Genomic DNA, 16,704 nt, shown 5'->3' on the forward strand with positions numbered 1-16,704 from the left:
ACAGGTGGACTTGGACTCCAATGAATACTTCTGATCTTATGGAAGCGCGACAAGCTTGAACACCCCTTTTAACCTAGTGAGTGGAGCCTAAACAGCACAAAGCTCGGCTTGGCTCTGCTCGGTTTATTTGCAGCCCTATCCACTCATGTGACATCTTTACAATATCATAAATAATTGGCTGGCTGAGTCATGATTCATTTGAAATGAACAGTTGCTATTTCGGGAAGAGGAAGTGTTTGAAGCAAGATGACCAATCATCCAAAATCACATGCATAAAATATGATGAATTAGCAGAAGAGAAAGCCCAATTACCAAGTGTTGGAAGCAGGAATACCAACCATTTTATATTTTACTAGTTATATTATAGAACCATGGCTTCAATCTCAAACAATCAGGATCCTGCAAACAAAGTGCAAAAAATTCTCAACAAGAATGATTGGATCAGTAGCTTGCCAGAGTCACTTCTTATTCACATCCTCTCTTTCCTTCCAACAAAATATGCCGTTGGAACAAGCATACTGTCGTCAAGATGGAAGCACCTCTGGGCTTCTGTTCCCATTCTAGACTTCGACAGCAAATTGCGATTTGAACCAGTCGAGCCTAATTCTGATGTGAGTTCTTCCAACTTCTTGAACTTTGTTGAACGAGTATTGTTCAATCATGAATTGTTAGCATTCAAAAGCTCCGTTTATACTGTGATGGAGACGAAGACTCAGAATTATCTAGAACATATACATGGATAGGTGTAGCCATAAAGCGTGGTATTCAAGAACTTGATCTAACCATTGATGCTCCAGAAAAAATTTACTTACCTTTATGCCTCTTCACTTGCCCAACATTGGTAGTCTTAAAAGTGGGACATCTAGTACGTTTCAGTGTTCCTTGCTCAGTACATTTTAAAAGTCTCAAGGTACTCCATATTTCAATTGGTCCTCCGAACAACGACTTGACGCGAAATCTCTTTCGTAACTGCCCTGTTCTTGAAGATCTCATTATCGAAGGAGCTGTTCCGGGTGGTGAAAGACTATTTTTTGATATCTCCACGCCTGCTCTGAAGAGGTTGAAGTTAGATTTTCATATAGAGGAGTATGAAGATAGTTGGGATGAAATTGTGGTTAATGCGCCAATACTTGAGTATCTTTTTGTCCAAGATTATTGGTTGCCTACCTATGTGATAAAGAACCTAACCTGTTTGGTTAAAGCAGATGTTAATGTTGGAGACTACTGGGATGAAGATATTTTGGCAAGCAAACAATATGCTGATCGTGTATTTGTGCTTCTCAGAAATCTTTTTAGTGTCAAACATCTATCTCTAGGTGCTCGTACCATGGAGGTAAGCTCTTTCTGAGTGTTAATTTTTTTGATTCTCTTATATATAGATCTCTCATTATGTTCGTATCTTACTAAGGCTTTCGACTATGCTGATGATGATGAACTGCCTTTATTTTCTAATTTGATTCGTTTGGAGCTGAATGTTGACAATTGCTGTGGCTGGAAACATCTACTACACTTACTCAATAGCATGCCTAACCTGGTATATCTTGTTTTGAAGAAATTGAAGACAACTGTACATGTAAGGAACAATTTGAAGAAGTATGCAGTTTTGACTTACATTTTCTGAACTTCTGATTTTTGTTTGTAGTAATGTCAACATAATGATTCCAAGGATTTCAAATTTGTTGAACCAGAAGTGCCTTGTTGTCTGTCTATTCATGTTCAAGAAATTGGAATTACTGGATTTCTGGGGCGGAGTTGTGATCTGGAGAAGAAGCTGATACAGTATTTTATGGGAAATGCTAAAGTATTGCGAAAGATGACAATTAATTCTTGTAATTCCGGATGAATTGCAAGAGGGGGAGTTTTTTTTTATATATAAACTGCTGGTGTGTTCAGAGGGTTTCAGTAATGTAATACCCCGATAATTTTAAAAGATTTATTAATTAGGATTAATTATTTTATTTTATTTTTCAATGATTTATTTTATTTTATTGAGTGCTAGATTAATTATCTTATTTTAATTAAGTTATATTTTGTGATTATGTATGATGATTGATTGTTTGTGTGGTTGATTATTGATTGAATTATTGGTGTGTTGATTTTATTGGTATTATATGACTTAGTTGTAAATTCTTGTTTGTTTATGTGCTTCATGTAATTAGTTATTTTAATTTCTGTATTTAATTAATTATCTTATTTGTTTAAATTAATTGGATTGGGCTTAAGGAAAGTTGGACCAAAAGATGTGGTCTTGGGCTTGTATGAAACCTTATTGGGTTAATTAATGAAGGTCCGTGGTTATTTAATTATTTAAATGATCACTTTTGTATCAATTATATTTATATATATATATATATATATATATATATATATATATATATAATTAATTAATAATTGTTATGGAAAGATATATATATAGATATATATTTATTGATATTTATAAGTATATATGATTTAATTAACTAATGAGTTAATTATGGAAGGAATATATATTTATATATAATATATGTTTATAGATATAAATTATTTAAAGGTTATTATTTTAATTCATAATACTAGTTGGAATAGGATTTGGAATTTAAGGTGTATAAAAATACACATAAAGCTTTAGGGTTAAAGGTTTTACACGTTAGAAAAATAAAATAGACAGAGAGAGAGGAAGAAGAAGGGCTGCTGACAAGGAGGAGGTCGGATCTGAAAAGGAGGACGTCGGAATTGGAAGAGATAATTAAAGCTTGAAGCATCGGTTTCGTTTCGAAACCTTCAGGCGAGTTTTCTCTAACTTTCCTCTTAGAACTCATAAGGATTTCACCTTGAGTATCAAGGCTTTAATTAAATTTATTTGTTTAAAAATTATGGTTAGATCGGAATAATTAAAAAGTATAAACTATTATATTTGATTTTTAGATTATTAGATTTTAATTGATATATATAGGTGTTATATGTATATTTTAAAATCAATCTAAAGGTGGATTTGTGACCCAAGAGAGTTAATTATGGTTTCTTTATTTTCTAGAATTGTTCTGTAATTTTCTGGAATTTTTCTCATATTTTTAGGAATTTATTAGGATTTATTTTCCTATTATTTGTTAGGAAAATAATTTTTTATATATATATATATATATATATATATATATATATATATATATATATATACTAGGTAACTGGCGCATGTGGAGCGGCGGCACAATAAAGAATTGATCCAGTGCGGCGCGGTGTAGGATAATAGGGTGTATACGCCAATTAGGGCCATTTGATTAATTAAATTTATGTGAATTGATATGGTGCATCGCGGCGCATAAAACTTTGGTGCGCATGTGTATCTGGACCATAGAAGTGGTCTGGTCAACTATGGGATTATTTGGTGTATTGCAGACCATGAGAAGATGGTGCACTCGCTGATCTGGACCTTAGATCTATTATAATTAATAGAAAATAATCTAGTGTGAGCGTGTTCATTTGCGCACTCATTTGTGACCATTGGATGCGGCATAAAGGAAGTGATGGATTCAGTGTGGTGAGCTCACGGTAGCTGAAAGAGCTTAGCCAATACCAGCACACAAGGAGGCTTGAATCCAGCGCGTGCAAGTGCATAGTAAGCACGTGGGCGCGCGTGGGAAACTATGTTGGCCTAATTCGACACTAGAAATTAAAACGGTCATAACTTAGTCATTTTAAATCGAAATTGGGTCATTCTTGAGCTCAAATTTAAGGATTTTTCGTCTCCTTTCCAATGGTACCAATTTCATTATCAGATTCCCATCCTACTAGGAGATATTTATGTTTTAGTGAGACAGTGTCGGAAAACTATTTAAACCAATATGGAGTATTTAAAGGAAACTATTTCTGACATATTTAGTTGCACTAATTTGTGTAAATATAATAAATTAATAATTTGTTATGGAAGGAAGTGTATATATATATATATATAAAATTATTTATATATGTGTATATATAGTTTATGTAAGACATATTTAGTTGCACTAATTTGTGTAAATATAATAAATTAATAATTTATTATGGAAGGAAGTGTATATATATACATATATATATATATATATATATATATATATATATATATGTATGTATGTATATTGATTTTAAATAATCAAGGATTATTAAAGAATGTGTTAAACACATATATATATATTAAATAACATATGTGTAGGTATATATATATATAAATCATTTAAGATGATTAATACTATCATTCTTATTTGGCATATCTTAATAGGCTGGTTGTTAAATTAATGATATGCATATAATATGCATATGATGGCTATGTATGATTTAGGGTATTGTTAATTTTAAAGTTAATTCATGGTTAAAGTGTAGGCGTGGATGAATTGTAAATTGATTAAATATATTACTTAAATATTTGTATGAATAGAATACATATATGGAAAGCATGGATGAATTGCTAATTAAATGTATGAATAAATATACCTGTGGAGGCATGGTTGAATTGCCAATGTATAAATATATATACACGGAGGCATGGTTGAATTGCCAATGTATAAATATATATACTTGTGGAGGCATGGTTGAATTGCCAATATATAAATAAAAATATTTGTAACGGCATGGTTGATTTGCCAAAGCATAATTACGTTATTATGTGTTAGATGATTAAAATATCATCTATGGTTGTTGTATGTATGGATTGGATTAGGGTTAGATATTCTTAAATGAGAATAGTTTAGTACTTATTAGTTAGTGTATTATTTTACATTAATAAAATAATATTGGGGAAGACGTGGATGATTTGTCAAAACTTGGATTTTGGATACGTGATTTAAACAATTAAAATCATTATCGGGTTGGGATTAAATAGAGTATTTCTTTTATTATAATTTGTTGTTTAAATGATTAGACAACTGACTAGGATGGGATTAAGGTCAAAGGAGTTTTTATAAAATGAAATGGTAGATTGGTCTAGGTATGAATATTATTTTAATAATTATTTAATAGGTATGAAAATTTAATAAACCTATTAATGGATGTGATTAGTATAGTATATATAATTATATATAGACATGTATATCGTGCTTTATTAAAGTTAAAACTTTATTAGGTTTGGTTTTGATCAGAGATGATCTGCTTATTGGTTTTCAGAGGCCTGGTAGAGTGAACTTGCTCGTAGGGTTTAACCCACGATTTATTTTTCAGGTTATTAGAGGTTCCAGTCTCGAGGTTGAGGATCCGCAGCTGGGAGACTGTCATTCGTCTATTCATCTTGTGTACTTTTAAATAGTATTGGATTATTGGATAATGTTTTAAGGGGTCCTTGAGTTATGGGATTTCCGAATTGTAATTGTTGGAGAATCATTAAGTAATATTTATTTATTAGTTTTCTTCAGCGGTTTATTTATTCTTTATTATTCATCTTTGTATTCTGTGCTTGTTAAATACTTAAATTGTTTTGATATCCCTTGATTTTGTGCGCGGACTTGATCAATCCGTGTTCCAAAATTAGGGGGTATCACAAGTAACATTAGACCCGGGCACGTATCTAATTCTGTATCGAATTGGCAAGTACTCGTCCTCTATAATTTAGCATTTCCCCTTTCTTTTGTCAATAGTCTTATGTATGTAGTTGTCGCATGTACTTTAGCATTTAGTTGCAATTATTTATACAATGTCTCTTACAACAGTAATTTTGTAGATTTACTTCAATTTTGATTCTCAATCCTTCTGAGAAATACATATTAGGTGCGTTTTAGGCATCAAATTGGAAGAGCTCTTATTGTAGGCATCATTCATCAGAGTACATTTGTTGAATATGTAGGGTGTGTTTATATATTTACATTATGTATTGTAGGGTGAATTGCTTTGTAAAGAAGGTAGGTGGAATGAGTTGTATAGACCACAAGTAATTGTTACATAATCGTTCTTAATTCATTCATCGTTAAGTACTGGATTGAGTTATCAAGTAAGATCGAAATTTTATTGTTGTTGCTTCACTACCAATCACGGTCTAAGGTTTAGTTTTAGTTCCAAAACAATGTGGTGACTTTTTGAATCGATGATTGGTGAACTCATTGCTTCCACGATCAGTCCATTCTGTAACTTTTTGCCCACTGCAAGCCTTCCCATGGCTTCCAAAAGCTTTTGATCTTATGCGTTGCTCTGTCACAACATTCAGCTTGTAGTGATGGAAACTTCATCTACATTTTGATAGATCATAAGTGTTGGCAAATTACCGCTGGTTGGTACTTGGTAGGGCATGGACAACGAGTTTGGCTCAGTACGTGCAGCACTCGTGTTGTACTGTACCTGATCCACTCACATGCATCAACAACAAAATTTCTATTGTTGAGAGAGGTCAATGCACAGTCTTGGTGGCAATATATATATATATATATATATATATATATATATATATATATATATATATATATATATAAAATAAGGTTTATATATATATGAAGGTACAAATTAAAGCATTGCAACATATTGAGACATTGACCATTATAGACCTTATTTTATCATGTATACAAGTTTTACAGTAAAGAGCCCTATGAATCTTTTAAAACACATACTTCACACAAGAATATATCTTTCTTCTTTTTTTTTTCATGGAGAGGCTATGTTATTAAATAAATAAATCTATTAGGTTCAGTGTGCTCCAATGTAGGATATGAAAGAGGTAATGGAACAGTAGACATTTTTTTGGTTCAATTGTCTTGTGTACTTTGTCCCTGTTGCCTTATGAAGTATAGGTATCAGGATCGATTCCTACTCGGTGCAAACGGGAATGAGTGAATACTAATTAGGAAAAAAAAAAAAAAAAATTAGAAGCAGTTTCTTCATTATTCATCCAACACTAGAGACAGAAATAATAAAATTTAGAAATTGTGAATAAAAAACTACATATAATTCAGTCCACATAAAAAAACTACATAATAAAGTTTAGAAATTGTGATTGTTTTAATAATTTTTTTTCCTAGATTGTTATAATATTAATTCAGCAGAATATCGTTTAAAACAATCAGATCTGGACCAAACTAAAAGGTCCAATAGATAGACATTATCAATTAACATATAAGGTCCATCACTTACCCAAACAATAAATATATTGTAAGGTCCATGTACTAATGTTTACATTCTCGGTGGTATATGAAAATGTTCGGACTGTCCATGAACAATTTCGTTATAAATGAGCCGAGTTTGAATACAATTTTTTAGACTCAGTTTGATAAATGAGCCGAGTTTGATCAATTGTGGTCAGCTCCTTAGGCTTGTAAACATAACTTTGTGCTAAAGAACCTAACCTCTGAAGAGGTTGAAGTTAGATTTTTGAAGATAGTAGGGACGAAATTGTGGTCAATGCTAATGGTGTACTTGTGCTTCTCCGAATTTTTTTTAGTGTCAAAGATCTATTTCTAAGGCCATCTCCAGCAGGTTAGCTAAAGTCCAAATCTGGCGAGCCAATACACTATAGGCCGCGCAGCGGCCTAGCTAAAGTTAATTGGGCCCATTAGCGATTGCGGGCCGGCTCGTGGTAATCAGCGAGCCGGCCAGCGATCGCTGTAATTTTTTTTTGTTTTTTCCTAATGCAAAACGGCGTCGTTTTGCATTAGGCGTGTTTTGTTTTTTTGTGCAACGGCTATGCACAATTTCCAAACAGTGCCTCGCAAAAAAAGAATTTGAATTAAAACATAAAAATAGGTTATTTAGAGCTCTTTTTTTTGGAAAAAAAATAAAATAAAATTCATTAAATATAAAATATATTGTTTAGGCATTGTTTGTCCAAAAAAATTTTTTGACCAAAAATAAATTAAAAAAACCTTTTTTTTTTGTTTTTTCCCTTAAAATTTAGTTTTTTATTTTTTTTTATTTTTTTGCTTTAAATTTTAAATTTGTAGGCCAAATAGTGTATTTTGCCGTTAAGGCACTGTTTCTACAGTACCAAACAGTGCCTTAACGGCTATAATTTTTAAAAAAAGTTTAAAAATTCAAATTTTTTTAACTTTATTAAAATATATATATATATATATATATATATATATTTAAATATTTTAAAATCTCTATAAATACCCCAACTCCTATCATCACTCATTACATCTAACACATCTCTATTGTCTACCATTCAACTTATTTCTTCTTCTATTATCTCAATCTTAGCTATTATTTTCAAAGTCATTTCAATTCCATGGATCCTCGACATCCATTTTATTACAACACTCAATTCAACCCATCAAATGATAAGTTTTTGCCATTTCCCGAAGAGAATATCAATTTTTATGGAGGAGATTCTCAATTTCCTTCTCATCAACCATCCCAACCTTCTTATCAACCATCCCAAACTTCCCATCAATATTGTGGTACTAGTGTTCCACAATCAAGTAACTCAAAACCCCCATCAAAACAACCGGCTATCCGACATAATAATTGGACCAAGGCTGAAGATGAGGCTTTATGTTGGGCGTGACTGTCCATTACCTCTTATGCGATTACAGGGGCAGACCAAAGTAAGAAGAAGTTATGGGAGCGAATTCTGGAACAATATAAACAACATATTGGTGTTCCAACTGAGCGAATGATGAAGGTTTGATGAATCGTTGGTAGGTGATCCAACAAAAAATCAGCAAATTTTTCGGCTGCATGACTACCATAGAAATGAATCGTCCTAGCGGCTTCAGCAGTGATGATATGGTGAGTTATTTATTGTTTAAATATAACTCGTAAATATTTTAAATAGTCGGCATTTTAATTTTTTGTTATTTTTTCGTGTAGATGATAGCAGCTAAAGACTTGTTTCGTAGCCAAACAGGTGGTGAATTTAAGTTAAAAAGTTGCTGGGAGATCTTGAAGCATAACAATAAATGGAATTCACATTGTGCCGAACAAGTACGAAAAGGAAAAAAGAAAAAAGAGCCGAAGAAGAGAAGTGGATTTGACTTTGACATTAATGAGTCTGTTGGACACTCATTACCATCTACTTCGTCAAGTCATGCAGCCACGACAGATGGAGCTTCAACTGAAGGATCACCATACATAGGGGAAAATGATTCACCTGGTGTGGAAGAATATCAACTACAAAGACTAGTAGGAAGAAAAGCGGCGAAGCAGCGTTGGGCAAAAATTAATTCAGCAAATGAATTGCAAACTTCATTCGTTTCAAAATTTAATAATATCACCACCCATTTTGAGAGTCGTCAGGAGAAAATGTAGGATGCCCAAGTGGCACGAAAGGTAAGAAAAATGGAGAAAGAGAAGACAAGGTAGCTAGAGATTATAGAGAAATAGAGACTTGAAGAGAAGGAGCTCATGTTAACAGATCCAAATTCGGCACCAACAGAAGCCGGGAAAGCTTGGATTATTGCACGATTAAATGAGATATTGGCATCTTTGAATTCACGGTCCGCCCCAAAGTTGAACCAGAAGTGGTGCCTTGTTGTCTGTCTATTCATGTTCAAGAAATTGAAATTACCGGATTTCAGGGGCAGAGTTGTGAGCTGGAGCAGAAGCTGATAAGATTATTTTTTGAGAAATGCTAAAGTATTGCCAAAGATGACAATTAACTCCTGTAATTCCAGAACAACATCAAGAGAGAGAGTTTCTCAATAAACTGTTGGTGTTCAAATTTTACTTTCTCGAATATTAGACCATCCCACATATCTACTTCTATATCAAATTGGCAAGTACTCTCCCTCTATAATCTATCATTTTCCCTTTCTTTTGTCAATGTCATGTATGTACTTGTCTCATGTACTTTATTTTATGTAATGGTAGTTTGTGTTACTGTGCTCCTTTGAGCTGCAATGATCAATAGTTTACATGTGTACAATGTCTCTTCAACTGTTCCCATTTTGTAGGTTTTTTAATTTTGTATTGTAAATTCAAAATTTAACATGTCAAAGTTTATCGACACATGTCAACTGAAGCATTTTGTATTGTAATTTCATGGTCCTGACGGATCAATCTGGTTTTAGAAAATTTAGAGTTAGTTTATACACTACATTTTATACAAAAAAAACTACCAAGTATCAATGGCAGTAAATGGAATTGGTGTTCTTTCAACCATAGATCTCCAGTTATTTATGTTCTTTAGGGTTTACTATTCAATCATTCTTTGTACACTTCATCTACCGATGCTATTGCTTGAAAATGCTCCACTACCAAGTTATTTATTACCACTTGGGACTTACATGCAATTTTCAATCCAATCCATTGAGTATTGTTTGGTGGCAATATTGAGCATTATTTATAATAGCCATCATCATCTTTTTTTCTTCATCTTCTACTCTTGTCTATGGTGCTTATTGTTTGTAAAGCCTTTTGTTTATCTTCTCTTGAGTTGGTGGATTTGGTTCTTTTTAGATCATATAAAAGGGTTGAGAAACAAACAGCCTACACTATTTCATCTGGGAAAGAAGAAAGCTCTAAAAACTCGTCCAAATTCGAAACATTTACAACGAGTTTAACTTGAATGCAGTATAACACTTGTGTTGTACTATCCATGATCCGCTCACATGGACAACAACAATATCTGTTAAGAGAGGTTTCATGTGTCTTTGTAATTAGATCTGAAAATGGGTGACAAGAAACAAGGAAATGAAAGAGAGACTGAGACAAAATTGTACATGTCTTTTAGGTGTTTAGTGAAACAAAAGTATCATTGAAAATGTATGTATGTCTACTGCATAAATTGGCATAAGATAAACATAAACATCACCAGCAGGTGCATGTGGGATGGTCATTTATTTATTTTAAAACTATTATTATGATTATTATTATTATTTTTTATTTAGATTTTTTTGAATTTTTTTTTTTTTTTTTCCTAGTTGGGTACTCACACACACAGAGGCTCGAACCCCTGACTTCTCTTTGAAAAGTAGAAGCTTGGTACCGCTAGGTCACTGGCCTGTTGGTCAAAAATTCATACAACCACTTTGTCTTTACGAAAATTTGCACCCAGAATTTTTTTACTTTGAAAAGGTAAGAAAGTACCAATAGACTATGACCATTATAGAACTTATTTTTTATAGACATAAGTTTTACATTAAAGAGCCTGATAAATCTATTAAACTGATATTACTAGCTTATATTTTATTATAGACATAAGTTTTATATTACTAGTTTTAAAACAGATACTTCACTTCACACTAGAATCTCTCTCTCTCCCTCTCTCTTTTTCATGGAGTGAATATGTTATAACAAATAAATAGATTACAAAAGTAAAAAAATTTGAAACTCCTTATATTTTTAATAATCTAGTTTTTATTTGTTTAGCAGAAAGGGAACTGAAATTAAAATTGACTAAAATACCCATTAGGCATGTTTAGAAATCTATTTTATGGATGCTTCTTTTTTGTTTACGGAGTATTATTTTTTTTTATTAAACAGCCTATTTTTTTTTTTTATCAGCCTAAATGACGTCATTTATAGAAATTAACATTTCTATTGTTTTTCAACATAGTATTTTAACAGTTTATTAGACTGTTTTATGAGGAGATAAAAAAAAAATGTTTTGAAAGCAGACTTTTATTTAATAATTTTTTTATTTTTATTTTTATTTTTTTTAAAGCATGAGCTAAGAAGTTTCAAATTAATGTCATGATGCTTCACATGGAAGGAATCTACTGTAAGCTGACAGCTTATAATATAAAAATATCTTTCTGGAAAAAACTATTTTGAAATAAAAAAGGAAAAACAAGTAGGCTAAAAAATAAATAAAAAAATATTTAGGCATTATTTCCTGTAGCCATAGAACATGACTCCATTTAACAAATTTGTATAAAAACAAAAATCAATAAAAACCAAAAAATTAAAAAATGAATGCACAATATAATTAAATATATATATATAAATTAATATTTTTTTTTAAAAAAAAGAGACTGATATTCATGTGGGTGAGTTGGTTGGAAATTCAAATATAGTATAAATAATATTTAATAGTATATTATTATATATAATCTTATAATGGTATATATATATATATATATATATATATATATTCTTGTACCAGCCGAAGATTGTGACAGTGAGAAGTGGCTGCTGTGTATACTAGAATCAAACTCAAAATCAAAGCTTTTGGAAGCTTTGGAAGGCTTGCAGTGGGCACATACACTTGCAGGTTTGGAATACAGAAACGGACCTTGGAAAGGCTTGCAGTGGGGCACATACATGGCATGAGCTCACCACCATCAACTAAACTATCAATCATGATGATCCTACATGGAATGAGTTACCTATAATAACATACATATATAACATAAAAAATAATAATAATAAAAAATAAAGAGGTAGAAAGTCCTTGCAAATTTGATTCAGGAGAGAGATTGAGCCATTGTCTAATGTCATAAGCTCCATCTTGTAACAAAGAATGGGGTCTCTTGAACTATTTCTTTCAATGCAAAGGGGTCAAAAATAGAAGCATAGTAAACATCATCAATTAGAGGATTGTATTAAATAATAATAAGTCAAGGACAGATTATGGTTGAGAAATTAACAGAATTGAAACTACAAAATTGGAACTGTTGAAGAGACACTGTAAACCTATTAACTATTTTGATCATCACAGATAAAAGGATAACTATAAATCATGATGGCCAAACATGGAATAAAGCACCTGTAATTACATAACCATAGCTATTGACAAATACAAGAGAAAGGAAAATGCTTCATTATGGAGGAAAAATCCTGGCTAATTTGATTTTAGAGTAGATATTGTAATGTCATAAGCACCAACTTCTAACAAACAATGGGGTCTCTAGAACTCCCCTGGTAATGATGAATTGACAGAACTAATTTCAATTGACATTATTTGGGTAACTATAGCCTAAAAACTGTCTCATCAGAAGCATGTTTAACAAAAACAAGTAAATTTTCTTTCAATGTAGATAGTAAAGAGATACAACGAGCCCACTTCGTTCCATGACAAAAAAAAAAAGTTATAAATAAGAACAATTCTATAGATGCCGAGTGGGCAATAGATCTCTCACATGTGTGTGAGCTCCACCGTGCTAGATGGTATATATCTCGAGGCTGGAGCAAAATTTTCCTTTCGGGTGATTAAAATTTGACAGGTTATTGAACCGCTTGGAAACATTAGCAGTTTCTCGAGAAACTCTCTCTCTTGCTTTTCTTCTAAATTAACTGCATTAATTTCAATCTTACGCAATACCTTGGAATTTCTCAAGAAAAACTCTATCAGCTTCAGCTCATCACGCAGCCCCTGAAATCGATTAATTTCAATTTCTTGAAGATGCATCAACAGAAAATAAGGTACCACTTCTTGTTCAACAAATTTGAAATCCTTCGAAGCATCATCTCCAGCACATTGAAATTTCTAGAGACAGAAACCAGAAGTTCAGATGTGAATCAAAACTTCATACATACTTAACATTGTACCTCATATGTTTACTCACCTTTGATTTCTCCAAAACAAGATATAGCAGGTTAGGCATGCTATTGAGCAAGTCTAGTAGACGAATCCAGCCATAGCATTTGTGAACATGCAGCTCCAAACGAATCAAATTTGGGAACAACGGCAGACTATTATCACCGGCATAGTCGAGAGCCTTAATAAGATAAGAACATAATAGTCAAAATAAAAAATAACAGTTCCAACAAACATAAAAGAATAGATATTCAAGATTGATAGTATGATCAAGTAAAGAAGTTCAAGTTTGATTACCCCCATGGTACGAGATCCTAGAGATAGATATTTTACACTACGTATTTCCCTGAGAATAACAAGTACACGATCGGTACGTTGTTTGGTCGCGGCAAATTGAATAGAGTAGCCTCCAACGTTAATATATGCTTTAACCAGCGAGGTTAGGTTGTTTAGCACATAGCAAGGCAAGTAATCATCTTGGAGAGTGAGATACTCAAGAATTGGTGCATTGACCATAATTTCATTCCCATCGCATTCCCAAACATGATCATAATGTGAAGCAAAACTTAATTTTCAACTCTTCAGAGTGGGTTTGTAGACATCAAATTTTATTTCTTCATAAATCGAAACAATTCCTTCCATGAACATATCTTCAAGAACAGGGCAGTTATGAAAGAGACTTTGCACCGTGCCATTGACATGATAATCAAATGAAATGTGGAGGATCTTAAGACTTCTGAAATGGGCTGAGTAAGGAACATCGAATCTAACTTTATTTCCCAGTTTCAAGACCATCAATATTGGGCAAGTGAAGAGGCTTAAAGGCAAGTCAACATTTTGCTCTGGTTCAGGTGCTCTAATCTTTATATCAAATTCAGGTGGTCTAACGTTTATATCCAGTTCTTGAACACCAAGCTTTATGGCTACACCTATCCATGTATATATTCTAGATATATCAATTTCTGCTTCACAGTTCAAACGAAACTTCTGAATACAGGACAATTCATGATTGAAAAGAACTCGATCAATAAAGTTCATGAAGTTGGAAGAACTCATAAAAGAAGGTCTAAATCTCATATTGGCATCAAAGTCTAGAGTTGGAACAGAAGCCCAGAGGTGCTTCCATCTTGATGATAGTATGCTGGTTCCAACTGCGTATTTTGTAGGAAGGAAAGAGAGAATGTGAACAAGAAGGGAATCTGGCAAGCTGCTGATCCTATCTCCCTTGTCGAGAATTTCTTTCACTTTCTTTGAAGATCCCTCATGGTTTACGATTGGAGCCATGGTCCTGTAATGCAAAAATAGATGACATAGGTAAAAGATTATATTACGCTAGGTATATGAAATGAGAATCACCAAAGGTTGTAATCAATGCATCTCCTCAACTTTTCAAACTGAAAGATTGAGTGTTTTGAAGTCAAACAAAATGAGTAGGCGTTATTCATGAGCACCAAAAAAATATAGATAATAACAAGTATATGAAATAATTTATTGAAAATTTTGTACTAGTCAAGCAAAGAAAACAATATCAAGTACGGAGTACAAAGAAAACAATATCCAGTGCTAAAAAATTATGTGTCAATGGGAACTTTGACTGGATGGAGAAACACACAAAGAGATCAAAGAAGATGAAGTGTTCATTGCACATCAGTTATAACACAATTTTCCAAATTATTTCTGTATATAACTTTTGCCATCTTTGATGAAGTGACAAACTAGAATGGCTTCTGTTTCTTGAGTTTGTGTTGGATTTTGTAAGCCTTTTGTTGTCCCTTCTCTTTTTCTTTCTAATTTCACTTTATTTACCCCAAAAAAAATGGTTTTGTTTTCAAAGATTTCAGGTGTGAGCACAATTCCAATAAATTTCCTTCCATCATAATTATGGTATAGACTATAGACTTAAATAGCATTTGGATCAATCAAAGCTAGGGTTTTCTATTAAATTATTTTACTATTGAATAAGTGTATATTTCTATGGATCAGTATATAAACTCTTATGTGTATATACAATCAGATATGACGACCAACCAGGGTTCCCCGATTGCAGACTTATATGTAAGGCTAGTATACAAAAGGGGGATTTGAGCAGTTTTAGGGTTTTAGTATATAGTTGACATGCATTTATCCTCTTCCTCATGATTTCTTGAAACCCTAAACATGCCAAACGAATTTAGGTCTGTAAAGCATGCAAATGGATTTTACTTACGGAACTCCAAATAGACCAAACTCATTCTTGAAACCCTAAGCGCGAAATTAAAACCTTAAAATCAATTTCGCAAATGTAAGAGCTCTTACCAGTAATGGAGAGAGCGAGAGATGGTAGATTTCCGGTGAGAAGTCCGTGGCTCTCAGCCTCTTACGGTTGGAAGACAGAGAGAGAGAGAGAGAGAGAGAGAGAGAGAGAACGGTGTGTGGACATGTCTCTGCTCTGTAGATTTCCAATGGTTTTGTTATGGAGCCATGAAACTATGAAAGTAGCCAGTGAGACGTTTTGATGGTTTTAATAGTAATTGAGTCCATTATTGGTTTAGAACAATAGGATCAGGACCAAACTAAAAGGCCCAATAAATAGACATTTTCAATTAACAAACATAGAAGGCCCATCACTTCTGTATCAAATTAGCATTTTCCCATGTACTTTTATTTTATGTTATTTATTTATTTATTTTTTTTAACACCTTTTATTTTATGATGGACCATCATGAATGCTGCTCCTTTGAGCTGCAATGATTAATAGCTGTATGTCTTCAACAGTTCCACTTCTGTAGGTTTCCTCCAATTCTGATTCTAGACCAGAATCTGTCCTTGACTCCATTTAATTGATGATGGTGGTGAGTTCATGGACCAGTCCATTTTGTAATCCTTGCATGAAAGTGCTTGTATAATTAGAACACTTCCAACAGATTTCGTCCATTCTGTAATCCTTGCATGAAAGTGCTTGTATAATTAGAACACTTCCAACAGATTTTTATTTTTTGTGTAATGTCATTTGGGAGCAGAGGCACTAGCAAATTCTAAGTATACACCGGACGATTTGGGTTTTGGGTTGGGTTCGGGTTATTTTAGATTGGATTCTATTGTCACCCAAAAGAGAGAAAAAAATAAAATAAAATAAAATAAAATAAATTTAAATTTTGGGTTTTGGGTTGGGTTAGGTTGGGTTCGGGTTGAGCCCGAGCCCAACCCGAACATGTTTGGGTTTTGACAAAACTCAACCCGAACATGAGCCCGAATTGTTGTTTTGAGTCCAAATTTCAAAATTTATGAGTTGTGACTGGGTTAGTCCGCCCAAATTTTCGTATTCTATCCGTTTTACTTCATTGGGTTTTCAGTCCTGGTATATGGTGATGGAGCTTGGG

The 16,704-nt window shown here is 32.8% G+C and overlaps 1 protein-coding gene across 2 annotated transcripts; it reads right to left on the reverse strand.

Annotated features, from left to right (window-relative positions):
- Positions 1 to 12,605: 12,605 nt before the first annotated feature.
- On the reverse strand, positions 12,606 to 15,800 carry LOC132266862 (putative FBD-associated F-box protein At5g53635). 2 transcript variants are annotated; one of them, XM_059767865.1, is made up of 3 exons: positions 13,643 to 13,922; positions 13,374 to 13,526; positions 12,606 to 13,294 (listed from the first exon to the last, which is right to left on the reverse strand). In XM_059767865.1, exons 1-3 carry the CDS (start codon positions 13,859 to 13,861, stop codon positions 12,944 to 12,946), a joined length of 723 nt encoding a protein of 240 aa, XP_059623848.1. In that variant the 5' UTR covers positions 13,862 to 13,922; the 3' UTR covers positions 12,606 to 12,943. The 2 variants fall into 2 exon arrangements, 1 of the variants encoding a protein (XP_059623848.1); XR_009468729.1 differs by lacking the exon at positions 12,606 to 13,294 and adding an exon at positions 15,641 to 15,800 and having other exon boundaries at positions 13,399 to 13,526; positions 13,643 to 14,633.
- Between the last annotated feature and the right edge of the window lie 904 nt (positions 15,801 to 16,704).

This window comes from Cornus florida, unplaced genomic scaffold, assembly GCF_030987335.1.
Source record: "Cornus florida cultivar Cherokee Brave unplaced genomic scaffold, ASM3098733v1 CherokeeBrave_3.0.0_Hap2_Chr07, whole genome shotgun sequence".
NCBI classification, from domain to species: domain Eukaryota; kingdom Viridiplantae; phylum Streptophyta; class Magnoliopsida; order Cornales; family Cornaceae; genus Cornus; species Cornus florida.

What these genes read in the sequence shown, in the direction of transcription:
- LOC132266862 (XM_059767865.1), bottom strand. Translation starts at nt 13,861, where the DNA reads ATGGTCAATGCACCAATTCTTGAGTATCTCACTCTCCAAGATGATTAC. An exon ending in TAGGATCTCGTACCATGGGG is followed by an intron (nt 13,527 to 13,642) that starts GTAATCAAACTT and finishes TATCTTATTAAG; the next exon opens with GCTCTCGACTATGCCGGTGA. An exon ending in TTGTTTTGGAGAAATCAAAG is followed by an intron (nt 13,295 to 13,373) that starts GTGAGTAAACAT and finishes TTCTGTCTCTAG; the next exon opens with AAATTTCAATGTGCTGGAGA.